Here is a 22,887-nt window from a genome sequence, read left to right as displayed (position 1 = left end):
GAGAGAAAGGAAGGGTTTGTCTTTTACAGGTTGTAATTTCTCTGTAGGTGGGGCTGAGCCTTGTTTTCACAGACATTCAAGATGAAGTTGTGTGGGTGTGTTTCATCACAATAATTGGTCTGTATTGCAGCTTCTGTGGTCAAAAATACAAGTACACTTGTACTCTTTAAAATTCTCATTCCTCCATTTCTCTGCTGAGGAAAGACCAATTTCATGATTTAATGGGAATTGACATATGAAGGTGTTTTCTTAAAAGACCATTTGAAGCTTTTGGGTCTTTTGAAGTTTAACAGCCAGGACAATTCCCACAAAATTACTGCTGGGGCCTCATTAGGTTTTAAAGATCAGAGATGACCAATCAGGCATGCTCCAGGTGTTTCCTCTGCTGTAGCTAATACTGAGTTTTATTAGAAATATGACCTTTATTTGCTTTTGAATCGTGTCCAGCAAAATGGAATTGTCACTTGTTATCAGTGAATTGGATTTTGGTTTTGGGAACAAACCATGCATGGTCTTAGTTGTGCTTAAGAGTTTCTTGTCTTCCTCTTCAAAGAGCAGGGATTATGATGAAGAGGGTAGGAAAAAAAATCCCTTGCTAGAGTGAAACATCAAGGTTATATAAAAAAAATTGCCTGTTTTTTCTTATAAACTGACATTACTGGAGAGGTCAAGCTCTGTCGCTCAGGCATTCCTCTATGGAAGATAAATCTGCTGTCTCACTTGAACTCTCAGTCTTCTGGCAAACAGTGTGCATGGCCAGAGTATTTGGCTTAAAAAAAAACCAAAACAAAACACAACAAAAGTGTACAAAACCTCCCACCCTTGTCTAGCCTAATTCCCTTGACTTGCACGGGGGAAATTTTGAATTCGGCAAATGGAACAAGTGTGGTCCTAGCCCACTCTGTTTGGGAGCAGCTGATAAATTGTGTCAAAACAGTCCTGAGTACTTGGAATTAAATCCTGCCCGTTTTTGAAGGAAAACACTTGCAAATATTACCACGCTGCAGAAGTGTCTGAAACAGTTGGTGCTGGTACAACACCGGCCAGGCAGGAATGGAATTAAAATGTTTCCCCTCCACCGTCTGCTCGAGGCTTATCAGCTGCTGATGCCACACAGAAACTCGGTCTGCCTGCAGTACCTCGATCCAAACTGAAAAGATTTCCCTGCATAAAGAGTTTTCAAAGAAATCTTTCAGCAGTTTGGGCTTTAACGACCATGCTTTAGTTGCAGTCAGCCCCAAAACCTCAAATGCACCAAACTCCGCTGGCCTTTGTAATTAATAACAGGAGATCAATGGCGTTGGCACGAGTGGAAATGCTCCGGGTCTGCAGCGGTCCAGACTTGGTGTAGTGACTTTGCATTGGAAAGTATTCAACTTCTGAGCCTTAAATGAACTAGACACAGAGCATAAATTTAACTTCACGTCCTTTAAAAGTATAGTTGAGTATTTTATGCAAATGGCCTGAGCACTGCAGGCCTCGTATCATAAATCTCAGTAATTTGTTTTAGGAAACCTTAGCAGAGGAAAGAGATGACTTGGAAATGAACTGTAGAAAAGTTTACTGTAAATGTAACTCAGCATAAACAAAGACTTATTTCAGTGGTTCTTGCAGTTCAAAAATGCAGTTTTGGAAATTTATTTTATGGGGGGGGGTTATTTTGTTCTTTTATGGTTTTTTTATTACTTTTTTTTTTTGCTTTTTGCCAAAGACAGCCAAGGGCTGTCAACCCGCTGTGTCAACCTATATAACTGATGTGGGAACAAAAGCATGCTCCATGTTTTCCTCTGCCTTCCCATTCTGTCCAGCAAGGGATGCTCAGTCAGCATCAGGAACTAGGAATGCAACACTCCCATGGTGTCCCTGCCCACGGCAGGGGGTTGGAACTGTGTGATCTTTAAGGTCCCTTTTAACCCAAACCATTCTGTATTCCCATGATTCTGGTTTTTTGTTTTTTGGTTTTTTTTTAATTAGTGTATTTTTACACTGATATGTCTTTGTTTTCTTGTCTAGATGAACCTAAATTTAGGAGCCAGTGAAGCCCCTATTTACAATTTAATTTAATTTTATTTAATACGCTTACACTTTTTTCCCATGGTTAATGAAAAAGATATGACTTATTAAAACAGAAATAACTTGTTAAACATAACATGTAATTCCCTTAAAGCTATAATTTGATAAAGTGTGGATTTTCTTAAATGAGTAGCTTAGTTAAATAAGTCTCAATAAACCTAGACAGTCCACTTAGGTAAGTAGAGATTGCCAGGCTGGAAAACATGACAGGGAGAGAACAGATTGCTTCCCTTTGCTGAAATTTAATCTATTTATGGCACACAAGTATTAGTCTTTGAAGAAACAAGTGTTCCCACAGTGTGTGTTTGCTGATACCACTCGTTCTGAGTCTGCACCTCATCAATTCGGGATTTAAAAAGTGAGGAAAGAAAAAAAACATGTCCTAATTTGTGTAGGTGGATGATAACACCAAAGCCAGGGGAGCAAGAGCCCAGAGCAAAACTCCTCCTGGCAGGGAGAACGTGATTCTATAATTGTTTGAGGCAACTCAGTAGAGAAATTCCACTTTTCCTGAACCTGTGTTTTGCTGCTTGAGCTGCCAGTTTGCTTCAGGATGGAAAACTGCAGTGTGCAGGCATGGTGGTTATTTACATTTTTGCTTGATTTCTCTTCAAGAAGGTAAACTGCCTGCAGTTTTAATGCTTTTTAAGCAAGCAGTTGAAGGGCACAACTGAGGAGGATTTTGAAGGAGAAGTGGAATTCTGTAAGCACACTCCTGAGGGAGTGAGTGGGAGAAATCCTTCTGTCTGGTGAGAGCATGGTAGAGTCTCTGTGCATTTGGAGGGGTTATGCAAAGGCAAACTGTGCTTTGTGTGATTCCATTTGTTCAGCAAGCTAATTTAAACCCATCTTTTCCATCTGTAGGCTAATCAAGAGCTCCATAGTAGTCAGGCACTTAAATATTGTCAGATTGTGGTTTTGTTTCATTTTCCTGTCTCAGTAACACACCTTGGAAATTGCAGATTCAAGGAGAGAATGAGAATTTTCTTCTTTTTTTTTTTTTCCATCCCAAGAGAAGACAGCAAAAAACCAGTATTTTTTTCAGCTAAGAAAAGCAAAAGAAAAACAGGTGGATGAGCGAAGTACAGAGCTTTTTATTTTGTTGGCTCCAGTATTCTGTTTCTTACCAGCAGAATATCTGCAGCTGTATTAGGGGTTGTGTAAAACCCTGATATGGCTAATAATAGGGAGGGATGGTCTTGGAGCAACCTGGTCTAGTGGAAGGTTCTCTGCCCATGGCAGGGAGTTGGAACTGGATGAGCTTTAAGGTCCCTTCCAACCCAACCCACTCTATGGCTTCAGAAAGGAACCCCAGTGACCCAGAGAGGCTTTTATTCCAGCACATAAAATCCTGAAATGTAGCTGATGCAAAGGATATTTATGTGCTCCGAAGGAATAGAGATGAGAGATTTTTCCGGAGCGAATGAAATAAAAAGGAGGTTTGTTCATGCTCTAAATCATAGTGAAGCTAATGTCTTAATTGTGAGTCCAACTGGGAAAGAGTTGGAACAGCTCTTTCAGATCCTGTGCAGGGAATGCAGGTAATTTCAGCAGAAAAGTAGGTATTTCCTTGTCAAACCAATCCTTTCAGCTTAGATCCTAGAATTCCAGTTGGCTGTATTTTCAGGCTTAAGGTTTCTTCCTTCATCCCACAGGAATGAGAATGAAGACAGATGGGAAGAAGTGAAGGGGGAAAAAAAAAAGAAAAACCAACAAAGACACTTTTCCTGAACTGGAAAAGTTTGGAGGATTCTAGGAAGCATCATTAGTGCAGAGCTATTTAGTTATGTTGGACTGGGATACTTCCATGGGCTGGGTTAAAGGGCTTACATTAGATACTTATTTTTCCATAATACTAGAAAATCTTAGGCACTTTGTGAAGCACCAAATGTTAGCCTGGGATTGCCTTGGAACAGCCTGGGTATCACTGGCAGCTCTAATTCCAGATATGCAATGAGATCCATACCTATACACAGCCCTAGTTTTATTTTCCTGTGAAAATCAGGGATTTTCATTAATCCTCACTGAAAGAAGAGTTACTCTTATTCCTTTTTTTAATTTTGTTTAGGTGTGGCTAACAAAAAGTATATAAAGAATGAATTCAAAGCTGTTTGAACTTTATGCTTTTCATATATCAGAATACAAATGTCTCCAGGCAACCTCGATATTAAGTAGAAATTTATTGACTTGTAGCACTGGCAACAAACAGAATCACTGTTGTGGCTTTTTGTTGGGGTTTATCTGGCAGGCCAGGAGGATGCATTTCTCACAGCACAGGAGATACAGTTTCAGAGAGGCAAATGGGAATCAGTCAGTGGGTCAGAGGAACGCAGTTCAAAGGCCCATAGTTCATAAAATATTTATGTGCTGTTATAAAAATAAAGTGGAAAGGGAGCTTATGTAACATACCAAAAAAAAAAAATGAAGAGCCAGCAGAAAACTTCCTCTCGCGTCCCACAGCTAAACCGAACTTCTATATTTCCAGAGAAAGTGTGTCCAGCCGTGGCTTTTCCACAGCTCTCCCGGGGCGTCTGCCATTGCCACATCCAGCGGTTCAGTTCTTTGCCATTCCATTGTTCCTGCCCGGATGCATCACGTCCGAGCTATGCTCGCTGGGACCAAGTGCAGAAAACTAGTTTGCCACAAGATTTTTATTTCCTTCTTGGCTGTAATAATGCAATCTTGCAAGGGGAAAAAGGGAGAGGAGGGAAGTAACATCAGCAAACTTACTGGATGGTTTAAGTTTGAATGACGTTCCAAACAAAACCATCACCACCCCCAAAAGCAGAAAAAAATCAGAACTTGCAAGCATTGGAAATCTGGGAGGAAATTATGTTGTCCTTTATGGTGTCCTTTATGCTCTTGTCATGTCTAAATTGGATGGGTTTCAAATTTATTTGGATTTTTAGATAAGTATCTATTTGTTTTTAAAATACTGCTCTTACATAACAATACCTACTGCTGGCTCTGTGTCTAAAATATTATGTACTGAAAGTTCTAAAGGAAAACGTACAAAAAATAATGAGAGGCTTCTTTTAAGGCTTTGGGTGATGTTAATAACTGGATCAAGCCCTAATGAGATCATGAAGTTCCCCTCTGATTCTAACGTGGGTTTTGTGGATTTTTCATCTTTCCCTTCCTATATCTCCTTTATTCTGAATACAGGGCATCAGTTGCCATTCTTACCAGGAGGGATGGCTGCAGTTTCTCTAGGTGACCATCAGTACTGCTTCTCTCTTGGTTAAATAGATTACTTGAGAAAGATGGGAGAAACTTCATTTTCCTGAGTCAGAGCCAAAATGCATTTTTAGCCCAAGACTCTCGGCTCCCAAGCAATGCGAGCTGAGGCTTTATGGATCTTTCTCTGCTCTCCCATTCTATTGCTGACTCCCTGGTCAGCTCCCCTGTGTTTGGGTTTTGAACACGTGTACATAAACCTGGCTTTGAGAAGCACATGCTTGACTTTAACACAAATAAAAGCAAAGAAGTTAGCCCTGCAGTTTATCGAGCACTGCTCGTGAAAAGCTGGGCATGCAGTGGACTGTTGAGGAATTTTACAGCCATGCAGCCAGATTACCAGAATTCCAAGTATATTAGGTGCTGAGTATTGAACAGGCCAGCTGGGACAGTTAGTGGAGAACTGGTTCAGTTGCAGGGGCACATTCACAGAACGAGTTGAAAATGTGTTTTATAGTGTGCACCCACTCCTGTGAGAAACCTGTAGGGAAGTGATGCCGGGTAAGGCCGGTGCTCTGACAGTGTTTGTAAAGTTGGCCATGACTTAAAACTGCACACAGGGACGCTGATTTGTCAGACTGAAAGGGAAGAGCTGTGCAAACAAGTTATACAGTGCTGCTGCTAATAGGAAACTAGAGAGGAGGGGTTTGTTACTGAGTTAGCTGACAGGCTCCCTGGTGGGTTCACAGCTTCCTCTGGGCTCCTTCCCTCCTGTGTGACCCGTTAGGGCTATGCCGAGGAGCCAGATTTGTGCAGGGAGCGGCAAAGTCTCGTGCAGACGGAGCCGAGCAGATGTGGTGCTGATATTCAGTGGTTCCATCACGTGTTCCCGTCCCCCCAAACACAGGCAGCTCTGTGGTGTTGTCACCACTCGTCAGCTCTGGGCTGTGGTGCAGTCCCAGCCCAGGCACTGCTTCACAACATCAGCAAACTGCTGTGCTGCTGATTTTCTCCTCCTTTAACCCTCCCGGCTCCTAAAGAGGAAAGAAATATTTATTCTTCTCGTTCATGGCAGATGCGAAGCATGCCTGATTCCTATCTCTTCTCCTTCCCTCTTTTCCCTTTACAATCCCCACAATTCCCAAACTTCCCTTCCCACACACAGATGACACTGAAAACAACAAGACTCTAAGTGATGATGCTTCTTTGTTTGGCGTAACAGCATTTTCCTCATTTTGATGTTATTGCCACAATTATTAACCACTGAAATGCATAATTTCACAACCTTGCCGGGACATAAGTGGTTTGGGAGCCAGAAAGTAATTGCCACTGATTGAGTAACATTTCACAGAGATAATTGCCCTTCAGAAGAATAGATGGGTTATGATCCCGCTGTTGTCTTTTCCAAATAATGCTTGACTCCCACCAGAAACCCTGAGGGTGGAGAGCAAATGTGTAGGAGCTGCTCTTCTGTGATGATGATAATTTTGGTTTGGCACCTGTGAGAAAACAGAGTATGCCCTTTTCATCTTGAAGCATCAGGGTTTGGTTTTTTTTTTTTTCAGAGGAAGTTTCATATTGCAGTTTGGGATTCAGTGGCCTTTTGTTAGTTGCTGTGACTTGTATTGATTTCATGGAGATTTAGGGACGTGTTTTTGGGAATCCTTATTTGTGTCTTTAGCTGAAAAAAATATAGACTGGCTTCTATAATTCTTGTGGAAATGCACTTAAGCATCAGTTCAAGAACAGGCAGTTGTTTAAATCCATCCCATTCCAGAAAGCTCTTCTGTCTCCAAGCAATTTAAGCAGGTGTGGATGGTCTGTCTCTACAAAGGGATGTTCTCAGGGAATCTTGTTTCATCTATTTAATGAAACAAACGCTTTGCTAAATGCTAAATATGTTTCCCTTTCTCCTGAACAACTAATGTTTCTTAAAGAATCACTACTTCTACCTTTTATTTTTAATTTTTAGTGAGTGATCTGCATTTTTAAGGGGGTGTCTGTCCTTAAATCACTTATGACAGGGTATGTGATACTAATATCGCTCTAGTAAATAAATGTTTTCAGACAGGGGGTAGAAAGCCCCACAGAGGGCAGGGCAGGCATTTAATGCTGATGGCATCTGTATGTAGGTCCCATAAATGTACTAGGAATTAATTGTTGGATATATTGGATGCACACTGCCAAAACTTTGCGTGCATCCCGTTTACACCTCACTTACTCTTACCCAGCTCGCTCCATTACGTGAGTCATTTCCGTGGTATTTTGCCTGGGATCAAAATCACCTGCTAACATCTTAAATAAGACCCAGCTTCATTAATATATTAACATTTTATAGCAAATATTTTACATGTGCTTTGTCAGCTTTTAGACATAATTGCTAGACGTGCGAGAGACGTGGTTTCTAGATTTTTGTTGGACCAACAAGGATAATGCACCCGTTTCCATTCCTCTCCTTTGTTATGCTCCATTTTATTTCCAGGGATATTGCACTGTGGCCTCAGTTCCTGTTAGGCTTTTGGGCACTCCTGCAGTGCAAACAGCAGAGCAAGATGTGAGTGAGGAGCAATATAAATGAGAAATTACTGGTCGTTAGGAGGGATTAGGGAGTGCAGCAGCAACATCCAAGAGAGCACTACTTGTTTTGCTAAGCCGGATTTAGGAGGGAAATAAAGAAGCATTTCTCCAAATCACTTTATTATTCATCCCAGGGTGGCCTGGGAACAGCTGTGCTCTTAACCTCTGTCCTGTGGTAGCTCCAGTTGGTGCCTTCTGTGGGGTAGGAGGCTGAGGGCAAGGGAGAAGTGTAGCAGGATGGTGCCCGTGCCGCGGCATCTCACAGCCACCAAATGTGACACGGAGGCTTTTCCAGTTTCATCACACTCCTCCTCCACAGAGCAGCCTTACATTTCTCCCAGCCTTTGCCTAATTTGAGCAGGGTGCAAAGATAGCAGCTCCAACCCATTTGGTGCAGGGGCAGAAACCTCTCCAGGAGGTTCCACAGAGCTTCATGAAGTGCCGTTAGCGACATGACAAGAGGGAGCGGCCTCAAGTTGCACCAGGGGAGGTTTAGGTTGGGTATTAGGGAAAATTTCTTCACCAAAAGGGCTGTCAAGCTCTGAAACACCTGAAGCTCAAGTCACCACTCCTGAGGGATCTAAAAGACTTGTAGATGTGACACCCGTGTGGAATTGGCATCATTAGGTCAATGGCAGGACTCGATCTTAAAGGTCTTTTCCAGCCATGGGTTGCAGAGAGCTGAAGGTGTTTTGTTCCTTTTGAGTTCCAACATATGGAGCTTTTGAGAAAGAAACAAACTGACAACCTCAGCATTTAAGAATACGCAGGGAACGGGTTTTATTTGTCTTCATACTTTTATTGCTTTACGGAAAATCCCTAAAGCAAGAGGAACATCGTGCTTTGAATACAGACATTTTACTTTCCTTTTTAATGCCTTACTATACAGGATGTGATATCTCTGACGTGGTAGTTAAAAATTGTCACAGAACTGACTGACAGCCCTGAAACACTGCTCCCCACTCCTTTTCCCTGTGCTACAACAGCACACCTACATCCAGTCACATAGTAGCAGTGAAAGCAGTTCATTGCCATGTGGGATCTCCCCTGTGAATAAACAAAGATGTTCCATTTCCCCATGTTGTCAATCAGGAACCTGTTGTCTGGGGCCCGAGTTAATACAATACTTCATTACCTTAATCTGTTATTTCTTTGGGAGCTGCACACAGTGCTTTTGTCTGATCAAAAATGGACTTGCGTGTTCTGGTCAGTTCTGAAAGAGGGATTTGGATGCAGTATTTCTCAGGTGAATCGGGAAGTAGAAAAGAAAATCCAGTAGCCAGCAATATGTGACAGAATTAGCACCTAACTGCTGGTAATCATTGTAAATAAGTAGGGGCCTGTAAGCACTGTGTTGGAACAAATCCAGTTACAAACTGGTTTTAGCGTCAAGGTGAAGCTCCTCTGCATCCTGCCCACACTTTTTATCAGGACTAAAAAGCCCCCTTTGAGCTGTGTTGTGCAGCAGATACAGTGCCATCCCTGCTCAAAGGGGTGAGCAACACGAAAGGCTAAGAAACTAATATCAAAGGGTCAGAGGGACGAAAGAATTAGAAGTCAGTTGGGATGCTCAGGCTAAAAACTCTGCTGAACGGGGGAGACGGTGTCTCTTGGCTCCCAGCCCTCCCTCGCTTTCCAGTCAAGGTTATTCCTGTTGCTGATGATTCAGTGCCACTGCTGGTGCCAGTAAATGTCAGCCCAGAAAACCAGAGATGTTGTTGAAAAGTCAAAATGCATTTTTTTCATCAGCCTGGATAAAGCTGTCCTTCATGTTATCTGGGCTGCAGATTTTCTTGGCAAAGCTCTATCCCAGTGCTCCAGTGGGTATCCTGCTCTCTTGGACTGCTGTGTGATACACAGGGGTTGAAGGAAGAGATAATCATTTCCTGTTGATGCACATGTTTTACAATAATGTTATATGATAAGCTGCAGTAAGTAGAACAAATGGAATAGCAAAGCTGAGATGAACAGAAATAATAATCCAAGCATATTTCTTAATTAATCAGCATTCCCAATGAACCTCCACGCTAGAAAAGGAGTTTCATGCATTAATTCATAGAATTAATTAATAGAATTGATTTTGACACTGAGCAAAAATTTATCCAGAAGAGTATTCAATTGAAACTGATGGAATTATCCTTTTATTTAAATAGCTACATATTGATTAAGGGGGCCAGAATCTGTTCTGTAATAGATGCTGGGAGACAGCTGAGCTTGAGACATCTCACAGAGCAGGATAATAGGAATATTATAAATGCTAAAGAGGGATTATGGCCGTTGCCACTTGATTATCATACTCTTGCAATAATAACGTATCTCTAATTTTAAATTGGTGCCTTTAAGGCTAATCTAAGATTTCAAAAGAGACTTAATGGCCTATGATACACTTCAGCTCAATAAGCCATGGAACCATGACATTCTCCAATGTCACCCTCAGAAATGGTGAGTTTATGTAGTCGTTCAATGGTCAATAAGAAGTTACAGCTGCCACAAAGTTTGGATGTTGTGTGAAGGTGTCTAAAACACCTGAGGTGTCTCTGAAGCACGGCATAATCCTCTCTTTTTCAATGTCATAATGTTCTTTAATTATAAAGCAATTAACTCTCTCAAATGATGCCACATAAACCCACAATGTGGTAGTTGTTAACCTGTCTTTTACATCTTACCATTTTGTCCTCAGTCATCCTTGTTGTCAATTCAAGGTCATTTTGCAGCGTTTAGGTTGATACAGGCTCTCCAAGTGCTGGATGTATGAATAATACATAAGGGCAGCACTAATTCAGAAATGGTACTAAATGGCCAAAGTGAGTACTTTAATTAAAGGATAAGATAAGACAATAACTGTTTGGCTGCTACCTCAAGGACTATGTCATTTTTATGAGAGACGTCTTCCAATGAAGGGCAGTCATATAATGGATATCTTTCACCTCCCTTGGGTGCAGCCACTGAATAAATTCTTCCTAGGGAAAGGAGAAATAATTTTCCTAAAAACTGTCACAGAATTAGGAGTTTCAGCTGAAAAATATTCCACACATGTGCATGACAGTTTTTTGGTTTTTTTTTGGTCATGTAAAAATGCCTGTGTCATTACCAGTTAATGTATTCTTTTAGGCAGAATGAGGCAGGTTGAGGTTTGCCCTGCCTGCCCTTTACAAACCAGGCTGCGCCATGCCAGCCTGGCTGTCCCAGCAGCTTTTCCTCAACTTCAGGGATAGTGCATTTCTCTCCCTTGTACCGTGGTGATTAGGTGTGATATCCCACGGGATCTGTCATTGCAGAGAGCCCAGAATTCGGTGGCGAGGTCTGGATTTGCGGTTGGCACGTGAAGCGTTTCATCACGTTGTTTCCTTTGCGTGTCCCTCACGTGTAGACATGAAACCACAATCCTGATTATGCAATCACACATTTACCCCCCTGTTTCTAAACAAGTAACACCCAGTGATAAAGCTGGAAGCTGTGCTCTCTTGCCACAGCTGCAGAGAACTGGGAGCAGAGAAAACAATAGCTGCACATCCACATGTGCCTTCCAGCTGCTGCCGGCTCCCACATTCTCCTTATCCTTTCAGTCCTCCCATTCCAGCAGATAAATTGCCTCGGTGACAGGAAAGGTTGGTAGCGTATAAGCTGCCAGTTTAATAATGTTTTGTAGAAAATCAGAGTTAGAGTATCAAAATACTAATTGCAGCTTAATTTGCAGGGTTATTCAAAGTTGAAACTTCTGCTTGAGTTTCGTTATATGATTTTTCTCTTTCCTGGCACTGAACACCCCTTGGAACCAGGGAGAGTAACCTCGGGGACACACAGACGAAGTTTCTGCTCTTCTTCCCTCCCAGCTTGGTCCCATGGTCACATATTTTTCCTTTAGATTTCACAACTCTGGACACAACAGTTTCTTTCCCGCTATTCACCAAGCTCTGCCTCGCTCCTGGGGTACCAGTGGTGTCCACAGGAGCTGGGAAGGTAAAAGAGAGGAGACCTGGTGTATATCCTTGAGATGCAAAACTGGTTGGAATAGAGCCAGGAAGGACAACATTTTCTCTCTCAGTTTACCGGTTTCCAAGCATTTCCAGGTGCCAGATGATAAAAATCCCTTTGGCAGAGTAAGCGATATCGGGGTGTAAGGACCTTATTTGAATGACCAAATGTCAGGGCTGGTGAGAGATCAGAATTTCCAAATGATTTTGAGGTTGAGTTAATGCATTGAAATCCAAGTGGCATCTGGTTAAACAAGGATAGCTCCAGCTCCTCCAGGTCCTTGGGAAAAGGTCGTTGGAACAAAACTGGTGATGTTATTAGTCCACAAGTAAATTGCTACTTTATTTTTCTTGTCCTGAATTTGATGGAAGAGCCTTAACTGATTTAAAAATACCAAAAAAACCCACCACCACTACCCAAACCCCTGAAGGTAGGGCAAGATGCAGAACGTTCCAAATGACATGTTTGCAATAGCACTGCCAGAGTGATAAAACAGTGAATAACCTGAGTTAGAGTTTTTCTGTAAATACTCGGTTTAGAAGTGGATATTTTTCCACTCTGATTTATAAGCCCATAAAAATTCAAGGAATACAGCTGAGGATGAAATGAATGTGTGTGTATGTCTGAGTGAACACCTCGGGTTTGATTTATGTGAGACGACACAGTGAAAGTCTGTGAAGGTTTGGAGTTTACATTTATTCTTTAATATCGCGTTTGCTTCTCTGATCCATCTACTCTCATAACCTGCCTTCTCCCCAAAATCTTAGCATTACAAGCCAGAGGATAAATATAGTTAAATGATAGATTAAATATAGAAAATTATATTTCTCTGGCATACATTTAACATTGAGCAGCTTTGTTCTAGTTTTAGTTTTAAAATCCTTAGCATATTCCGTGTAAAGCATTTAGTTTTTATGGCAGATATTTCTAATGCAGAATCATTTTCCTGTGATCCTGTCATGTTGATCCATGTCCAAAATGTCCATGATCAAGAGCTTTGCATCCCTCTGTCCTGCTCTTCACCAGCCTGGTTGGAAGGCTGAAAGCAGAAGAGCTCCTCAACAGCTTCTGCTTCCATCACAAGCACCTTGCAGAGCTCAAAACAGCCTTGAGGTGGACAAGAGTGAGCCCTTTTTTTATTTAAAATATTCTTTTCTGAATCCTGGGCTAGAGTTTATTATTTTAAACACTGAGATTTTTTTTTTTAACATATCCTGAGCTATGCAAGCATAAGAAAAATACGTTTTCCATATGCCCTAGCTAGAGCAGTCCTAGCAAAAGCTATTGAAATTAGAAACTTCCAACTGAGCTTCTTTGTTAGTCTTCAGTGAGCCTTAGAAGAATCTCAGTTTGAAGACAATTAATGCAGTATTTGAACACTGTGAAAGCTTGAAATCAGTAGTGTTGTACAGGCACATTACACAATTAGAAACATCCCAACTTCTTCCTCGGTGCAGAACCCACCCTGAAGTTAAGGGGGAAAACACTCCTTAGAAAACTCCTGTTGGAAAGGGGTATCGTGAGCTCACACTCAGGATGGAGGATTTATTTGCTTATTTATTTATTTTAAGAAACTTCTGAAACATTTCTCTTGGCATCCAAGGGACAGAGGACCTATGAAGTCATCAGGATGCTCCCTCTTGGGAGGCTGTTGCTTTCAAGTTTCCACTACAAACAAATAAACAGGGCGGTGTGTCCATCAGCAGCTGCCCTGGCAGGGGTTTTACTGCAAACATCTGAGCAACCACACCAGCAAAATGAAAATAGGAGTGGAAACCACTGAGACACGGTGAGGAGAAATTAATTTTCAACGTGCATCGTATCAGCTGAACAATTTGCATAGGTTTTACTTCGTTCCTCGTTCAGCAGATTTCAGATTTCAAGGCGTCTAATGGAGACTTGGTGGGGGGGGAAAAGGAGAGCATGGCACGTGCATATAAAATATTCCCAGGTCTTGAACCCCTGCTCTTTATAAAGACTATTATCACTTTATTACCTGTATGCAAATAGTGTCCACAAAGGATGAAGTCTAAAAACTGATGAAATTAGGTTCTGTGGCCCGTCAGCATTTACTTACATTTGACTGGTTGCTAGTGTTGAAATTGTAATAATGAATTCCAGGCTAGTCATAGCCCTAACTTGCTTTTTGCATTTGGCATTAAATTCAACCGATTTATTTTAAAGAATTAGCTAAACTTGTGGTAGAAAGTGATGAAATCTCTAGGATGTATCTCTCAGACATTTTATGGCAGTTGTGAGGTTGTGACTTTATCTTCCAGGGAACTTCCCCAAAATCAGCATCTGCCTCTTATTCCCTTTATGTTTTGCCTTGTTCAGTTTTATCCCTCTTGCAGAGCCTAAATACAGTTTCAAAATAGTTGTGTTGAGACACTTTTCCTGTTGCTATTAATGCCATTTGGTTCCATATCATCACTGTCTTTTGCTCAGATTTCTTTGCTTTCCCATGAGTGCTCTGCAAGTCCTTTGAAAATGAAATACTTTCACTGAAAAAGTAATATTGGCACATAATGGATCAATTAGGAAGGCATGTGGCAAAGAAAGTGAACAAATCTTAGCCATGTTTGTAGTAGTGAAAAACATTCTGATAATCAGGTTGATGTTTCTTTGAAGCGTTTCTATGCTTGAAATATTTTGACTTCAAATTGATTCTTTTGCAGCTCCCTTTTTGCATGTGTGAGTATAAAAAATTGCATGTCTATTTGTCTGTGTGCCTATAGGTACATTCAGAAGCATAGCTGTGCCAAAAATAGCACACAGGCACACACACATATGGGAAACACACCGAGGTCTCATGCAAGAAGGCAGCAGCAGAGAATATATGTGCATATATATTTATATTTCTATATTATATGTGCATTGTTGCCAGCAGATTGAAGAATTGAGGGCACCACTAAAACAAGATGCAGTGCTGAATGCCTGTGTGACCGAGGCTAACTCTTGATATTTTTTGGTTCAGTATTTCCCAGATTAACAGGGTAGGAATTTCATGCTTGGATCTCTAATTGAAAAGCCCTCGCTGGGGAATCCGTGTGGTGTTTTAGGAATTCTTTATGGGAATTAACTTTGTGTGACTATCATGCTTTCTGTGTAGGCGTTGTCAAGAGACAAATTGGTTTGCAATGTGTCACAAATGCTGTTGCTTGTTCCCCCCAGGCTCAGCTGCTGTGTAGAGGAGAAGTGTCACTACAACATCCCCTTAGAGAAAATCCTGACTTCCAGCAAAATTAGCTTATCAGGGGAGAAACTGCTCAACTGGAATTAGGGGCTGATCTCGAGATCGGGGAGGATGTCAGTGTTAAGAAAACAGAAGCTCCTTACTAAAAGAGCAGGGTGGGGGCAAGGACTTTTCCAGCTGGATCAAAAAATGGGAATTTACTGAAAGGATTTAACAAGGTGGATGAAAGAGAAGGGGAAGGAAATGAAATGCCTTGTGGACAAAGTTCCCTGAGGACTCTCAAACATGGAATGAACTGAACTGCGTGGTTTCCTGATGGTAGTTTACCTGTTTTTAAGAGAAGAATATTACAGCTGAATCATGGGAAGGACGTGGGTATTTGTGTGTGCGTGATATTTCTTTTTAAAAAGCAAAGTGTAGGTGCCAGAAACCCATAATGTTGACAGTGTGCTTTAACTGCACTGCAGTATCTCCTGTGTCGGCACCAGCTGTGAGTTTGGGGACAATTGGGTGGCCGGGCTCCAGGTCCCCAAACTGGTCCCAGAGACAATGCTCTGAAAAGGGGCCAGGGAGGCAAAGCAAAGCAGCAGCTCTGCAGCACGTTTAGTCCAGTGCAACACCCAAAGCTTCTGCAACGAATTAGTTAGGCCAGAGCTTCTGGTTCCACGGAAATTAGTTCAAGAATTAAGTGGGAGTTACACAATTCCTACAGATTGCCAGCCACTAAAGACAGCTATGGCGCCTTCTAAGATCTTGGCCAGGAAGCCATCATATAAAAGCAGGATTTAAGTTATTTATGGACAGGCAGAGCCTAATGTTTTTAATTTTCTAGATAGCTCAGGAGGCCAATCAGATTGGCAACTCCAGCAGAACGTGTCAGGAAGTCCCAGCTCCTGCTACCAGAACTGAATTAAAAGTGGTTTTGGGGAAGATTCGCAGTATTGGTGGACCTAGCTGTTCTATTTGTGCCTGAGAATTTAATCTATTTTCACACTCAAGGAGAAGTTGCCTTTGGTTTATAATCTGCTGTTACATTCTATTTTTTAGTGTTGAACTGATAGAAACCTATTTTTCCTTGATTTTTGATACTTACTGCTGTCTGTGCTGGGTTTATTTTCTAATCATATGGAGGCCATATGTATTCTTTACACATAGGCTGTGCTGCACTGCAGAATTTATTATCCCATCCTTTAAATATACTGCTCTTACATGCTCAAAGTCCAGCATTTTTATATGCTGTAGATGCGTTTACCACTGGCGAGTTACGAGGCATTGTAAAAACTGTATTTATCCACATAATTTTCTATAATCATTGCTAAATGGAGACATGTGAAAGCTTTCTGTGGAGGAAAAACAGAGTACCTGTAAATACCCGTGCTCCTGTATTTGTAGGTATTTTGACTATCTCAGTTCACGGAAGGTAATGTTTCACCCAGCAGTGAGGCAAGGACAGAAGATGACTGCTGAAGAAGAGATGCAGTGCTTGAATTGTCACTTCCTTTTGAGTGATCACTCAGAAGCCTCTTTCCTTGAGTTTTGGCCAGGGTGTTACTCAGGAAATAAATGCTAAGTCATAGCCCATGGGCGTAGTGCATGATGGATGAGCAGAGGTCAGGCCCTTGGGCTCAATACTGCACATGCCGTGACAGCTGGTCCTGAGGTGGGGCTGTAGCGCTTCATCTACTTCCCAGGGCTGGGATCGACATAAGGGATGCCATGGAGGTCCGGGAGTTTGACTGGTGGCTTTAAGACAGTTGTGCCCAAATAATAGTTCAGAGGCAGCGTGTCGCCTCTGAGGTCTTTTGACATTGCCCAGAGCTACCAGGAAATAAAGGCATTAAAAATGAGGCTGGCAGGGAGAGTCACATTTCTCATTTGGTGGTGTTGCCCACTGGCCAAAGGAGGTGGGGTGAAGCAAACCATATGGCATTGTCCCATTTCAGCAGATTTGATAGTATGACTGAGCTGGTTTTTGATGTACACGCTCTGAAATATTCCCAGAGAAGGTTGCTGCATGCATAGGAATATCTTGTTACGGTTGTGCACATGGGTGTCCACACACCTGAGCATTTCCTGCACCGCCCCACCTGATGCCTGTCTCTTCCTGCCTCCAGGTACCAGATCCACACGGGCCTCCAGCACTCCATCATCCGGCCGACCCAACCCAACTGCTTACCTCTGGATAACGTCACGCTACCTCAGAAGCTGAAGGAGGTTGGGTACTCAACGCACATGGTGGGCAAGTGGCACCTGGGCTTTTACCGCCGGGAGTGCATGCCCACGCAGAGGGGCTTCGACTCCTTCTTTGGCTCCCTCCTGGGCAGCGGCGACTATTACACGCACTTCAAATGCGACAGCCCAGGCATTTGTGGCTACGACCTCTACGAGAACGACAACGCCGCGTGGGACCACGACACCGGCATCTACTCAACGCAGATGTACACGCAGAAAGTGCAGCAGATCTTGGCCTCTCACAACCCCGGGAAGCCCATCTTCCTCTACATCGCTTACCAGGCTGTCCATTCGCCCCTTCAGGCGCCGGGCAGGTATTTTGAACATTACCGGTCGATAAATAACATCAACAGGCGGAGGTACGCGGCGATGCTGGCCTGTCTGGATGAAGCCATCAACAACGTGACCCTTGCTCTAAAGAAGTATGGTTACTATGAGAATAGCATTATCATATATTCCTCGGATAATGGTGGGCAGCCTATGGCCGGAGGAAGCAACTGGCCTCTCCGAGGGAGCAAAGGGACCTATTGGGAAGGGGGTATCCGCGCCGTTGGGTTTGTCCATAGCCCCCTTCTGAAAAACAAAGGGTCTGTGTGTAAGGAGCTGGTGCACATCACGGACTGGTTCCCCACCTTGATCACGCTGGCGGAAGGGCAGATCGATGAAGACATCCAGCTGGACGGGTATGACATCTGGGAAACCATCAGCGAAGGCAGGCGCTCTCCGCGGGTGGACATCCTGCACAACATCGACCCCATTTACACCAAAGCCAAAAATGGCTCCTGGGCCGCTGGCTACGGGATCTGGAACACCGCCATCCAATCCGCCATCAGAGTGAACCACTGGAAACTACTGACGGGAAACCCGGGATACAGCGACTGGGTGCCTCCGCAGGCCTTCAGCAACGCGGGCCCCAACCGCTGGCACAACGAGCGCGTCTCCTGGTCCGCTGGCAAAACGGTGTGGCTCTTCAACATCACCGCCGACCCCTACGAGCGGGTGGACCTCTCTGCCAGGTACCCAGACGTGGTGAAGCAGCTCTTGCGGAGGCTCTCGCAGTTCAATAAGACCGCGGTTCCCGTCCGCTACCCACCGAAGGATCCCCGGAGTAACCCCAAGCTGAACGGAGGAGTCTGGGGGCCGTGGTTTAAGGAGGACGAAAAGAAAAAGAAGTCGGATAAAAGCAAAGGTGCAAATAAGCAGAAGAAGAACAAGAGCAAGAAGAAAGCAAACAGGAAAAAGGGGCAGTCATTCCCTTGCCGGTCACGTCTTCCTGGTGGTTAGACTCTGAGCACCCTCTTTGGCTGAGTCTGAGTCGGCTTGGACCAACAGACTTGAACTTCTGACGGAATAGACTAGAAATGCTAGTTCTGCACTATGGATGAAAGTTGTCGTCTTTGAATTTTTTATTCTGATTTCACCAGCACAAGGTATCTCAACACTCTGAGTGTCCACATGACAGACTTCGTCCTCCACAGGATGAATGGTCCTCACCCACCACCACCACATTCCAGAAAACAACAGCGATAACACCTCATTTCAGGAAACTCAGCTTTGATGGACTAAATGGTGCTTCCTTGCCTTAACTAGTAGGAATCTTTGGAGAGGATGGAGATGTTAATGGCAGATGTCCTCAAAATGAGAGGTGATTGAAAAAGAGAAAGGAAAAACAAAACCTGAGAACCTCTGTGGGTCAGTAAGTGTTAGTCAGCAACCTATGACATTTTTTGATACAACACAGCAAAAATATGAAGCCATCAGGGTAACTTCTTAGAGGTGCTGGGAAGGGGGGCATGATAGGAGGAAAGCTGCTTTGAATTAGATTTTGTCTGTCTTAAATAAATCTGAAACATTTTTAACATTTCCTAGATGTGCTAAGCTCCCCCCATTTGCAGTAAAACACATGACCAGCTAGCACACACCACATATAATTTATTATAGGCATAGACAAAAACACATTGCCAAAGTGAATGTAACTATTTAAACACTTTAACATAACTATACAACAATATGTAAAAGACATAATTTATTTTACAGCACAATCCTTATTTCTCTCCTGTTAAAACCTCCTGGCTGATGCAAAGTACCCCTTTGGGTGCCAGGGTTCTACAGGGGTTTTTAACTTTGCTTTTTTACTTTGATTTCCACCCTGTCATTCAGAGTTTTATTTAACAGATCCATATCCTCAGAGTACTGTAAACCAAGGAAATACTGTATACACTGCTAGGATGAGGAAGGAGATAAATTCAGGTGCGTCATTGCATTGTGTATTTGCCTCCAGTGGTTTTTGAATGTAACAAAGGGTTTATTTAATTTAGGAGTCATGTGAATGCTGTTCAGTTGCTGTACAGAAGCTAGGCCATCTTGCTCTTCGGGGGGAAAATTCTACTTTAAACCTTTTATTTATGTACCTATTAAAATAGTTTATTTTTATGGCATTCATAAAAGTAGTCTGCCTCTTTTTTGCATCCAAGATGGCAATTCTGGCCTAATTTATTTTAAACAAATTCAAGTGAGATTTTTTTTATTACCATTATTTTTGGTGCAGGAATGTTTTATGACATTTTGCTTCTGAAACAGAATTTCTTCCTTCAGTATGTTTATCATTTGAGACATGCTTCAAACTTTGCCCTTTTCCAAGGTGTCTGCACGGATGATGGATGCACGGACTGGCTGCACATTCTTGGTGATCTGGGGTAATTGATACAATACATACACACATATGAGTTTCAAGATGAATTATGTTAAGTAAAATTGATGGTTCATTTGTTGCATAGCTATAACATATTTTGGTAGAATTTCAAATAAGCTGCTTTTCAACGATGCCTCACTTGACTCAGAAATCACATTTATATTGATGGATTACTGTTGAAACATTCCTAAAATCAGTGCATGCAGAAATCTGAATGATGTCCAACACCTCCTGACCTTTTTAAAAGGGAACTAACTGCAGGTATGTTCTGCCAAACCCCAGCAAATTGCATATTTTCAGCTATAAAGCAGCATAAAACTGTCATTAACAAAAACACAGAAACAAGTCAGTCAGATTTTGGAGTTACTTCTGTGTTGAATATACCGGGGAGAACACAGAAATTAACTTCTTGAATAGTTACATATAAATAATGATTATAAAGGGATGATGTCTATCTGCCTAAGTGTTTAATACTGTCACTTATTTTTCATACTGTGTGGCCCTTCAGAAGACAAATTAATTTCTTAGAAATCTGTCTAGCTTTACTTCAGATCCAGACTATTCAATGAGTAATCAGGAACTCAGATGTTCTCTAATTTCTCACTTTTTTTTCTTTTTTAATGTGCCAGTCATGTCCTTAAAAGAAATGAGAATATTATACTAGAAAACGTGATGTATAAAATTCATGCCTGTGAGAAAAGGCACTTCATTTTCCAAGGTCATTTTAAAAAGACCAGAATTAGGTGTGTAAACTAAGCTATATATAGAGGTGGACTAAGATATTTTAATTTACTTTGGCATAATAGCAACAAGGCAGCGTGATAAAGTGTTACCCTCATAGAATCAATTATTGCCCTTTCCCATGAAAGTTTTATGGTGGCTTTGGCTTTTATTGGACCAAAGCAACCAGAGAGCATTATTCTCTGACAGTATTTTATTCTATAATTATTTATATCTGTTCTCTCTCAGGCAAAATGGGAGTCCTTGAAAGTAAGCGGTGCAAGGCAGAACAGTGGATCAGTTCTCTGTATGTTTAATAAATGTGCCACAAGAGTAAGTGTTTGTAGAGTACATAAGAGGAGTACATTCCCCTTGAATTTGTTACTTTGATGCAGTATAGGGCAAAAGCTGGGTTTAGAGGGGGTTAGAAAATACCCACGATTTGGAAGTTTTCCTGAATGTTTTGCTGAAAAGCTCCTGATGTAAAAGATGCCGTGTCTGCTCTTGTTTTTTTCACTGCAGCAATACAGAGGTCTCCAGTTTTTGGTGATGCTGTGCAGCTCTCGAGCCTGGCTTTTTGTTTGACAGAGCTGTAAGTAGCTCCTACGCTCTCACGGCAGGATTCCACGGGTTATTTATGTCTGCAGATGTGTTACGTGCCCAACCTGAGGGAAGGTTCGATAGGTAAACATTGAAAAAGAGAGCTCAAAAAAGACTGGAGGCGGGAGCAAAGCGAGGAGGATTTACTGATGATTTTTAAGTTGTGTCAAGCCTTCTCCACATGCCCTCTGGGCGTGGTCAGATATTAACTCTGATCCTGTCTTAGTGACAGCCACACCTTCGGGAGGACCAGCCTGAGCAGGAAGACAATATTTCTTCCTTGTTTTTTCTTAGTTTTATTTTAAAGCTCTTCTGAATTAATTTTCTAATGGTAAGATAGTTTTGTCATCACCAGCTACTTTTAAAATTTTTTTGTCAATAACTTAATTATTATTGTTACTATTATTGTTATTATTATTGTCATGCGGTTGTTATTATTTAGTTTGACATAAAGTTGGAGGCAAAGCACTCTCCTGATTAAAGATCAGCAGAATGCAGTGCCAGGAGTGGTGAGTAAATCAGAACTGGCAGATTTTGTGTGGACCATGCTGTGAGATATGAGGGAATGTCCATGTAGTTGTGAAGCTCGGTCATGGAATACGAGTTACCCTAACTGATGGAATTATTAGTCTGAGACATCCCAAAGGTTCCTCTACTTGCTGGGGACATGAGGCTTTTTGGAAAGAGAGCTAGGCCATTAAATCCAGCAACTTTCTGTTTCCTGCTGGAAGTGACGGGCACTGATTGGATTTCAAGCCAATGGCAGGGGACTCACATTTCTATCCATGCAGGATTCTACATAATGGATTATCCATGATACTGTTAAGACAACATTGAAACTTGGGGTTTTTTGTGATCACACTGCACAGAATAAGCTGCTTTTTCCTTCTCTCTGTTTCATGTGCTGCACGTTCAGCAACGACCACTGACACTCTTACCCAGCCCCCCGCTCTGCGGTGCCCCGGGGGTTTAGGGGAAGGTTGGTTGATTCACACTGGGTGGGAGAAACCACAAAATTCTCGGGGGGTTCAACACCAAACTTTTATTTGCAAACTTCAGAACGTTACGGTAGAATAAGGTACTTGGCAAATTTTAAAACAACGTCCAGACAAAGTATTCACAAACTTCACAACTTTACACTTCACAAACTTTAACTTAGCAAACTTTAACTTGTCTGGATACAACAAGGCGCGCACTTAAGGCATTGACTGGAATTTTTACTCTGGCTTACAATATATTTATATATCTGCCATTTTGGGGCAGGCCATGGATCAAGCTGCCATTTAGGGTCATTCGTGGGATCACTCTGCCATTTTTTGACAGATCATGGGCTGAGTCCACCATTTTGTGACAGCCCGTGGGTTCATCTGCCATTTTGCGAGAGGCCATGGGTTCCTCCGCCATTTTGTGATAGGCTGTGGGGGCAGTCTGCCATTTTGCAGCAGGCCATGGGCTCACTCTGGCATTTTAGGGCAGACCTCCGGTCACTGCCATTTTGTGACAGGCTATGGGCTCACTCCACCATTTTGTGACAGGCCACAGGTCAGTCTGCCATTTTGTGACAGGCCACAGGCTCACTCTGCCATTTTGGGGCAGGTCATGGATCAGTCCACCATTTTGTGACAGGCCATGGGCTCACTCTGCC

The 22,887-nt window shown here is 42.4% G+C and overlaps 1 protein-coding gene across 1 annotated transcript in view; it reads left to right on the top strand.

The window, feature by feature from the left end:
* Positions 1-19,659, top strand: part of ARSJ (arylsulfatase family member J) — a 32,313-nt gene extending 12,654 nt beyond the window's left edge. The window contains exon 2 of the mRNA XM_017825071.1: positions 17,113-19,659. Coding sequence (XP_017680560.1) covers positions 17,113-18,514 — 1,402 coding nt within the window. The 3' untranslated portion in view covers positions 18,515-19,659. The remainder of the gene's footprint in view (positions 1-17,112) is intronic.
* The last annotated feature ends 3,228 nt before the right edge of the window (positions 19,660-22,887 follow it).

This window comes from Lepidothrix coronata, unplaced genomic scaffold, assembly GCF_001604755.1.
Source record: "Lepidothrix coronata isolate B3197 unplaced genomic scaffold, Lepidothrix_coronata-1.0 Scaffold116, whole genome shotgun sequence".
In the NCBI taxonomy this organism is placed as follows: domain Eukaryota; kingdom Metazoa; phylum Chordata; class Aves; order Passeriformes; family Pipridae; genus Lepidothrix; species Lepidothrix coronata.
This window is presented reverse-complemented; position numbering and strand designations above follow the sequence as displayed.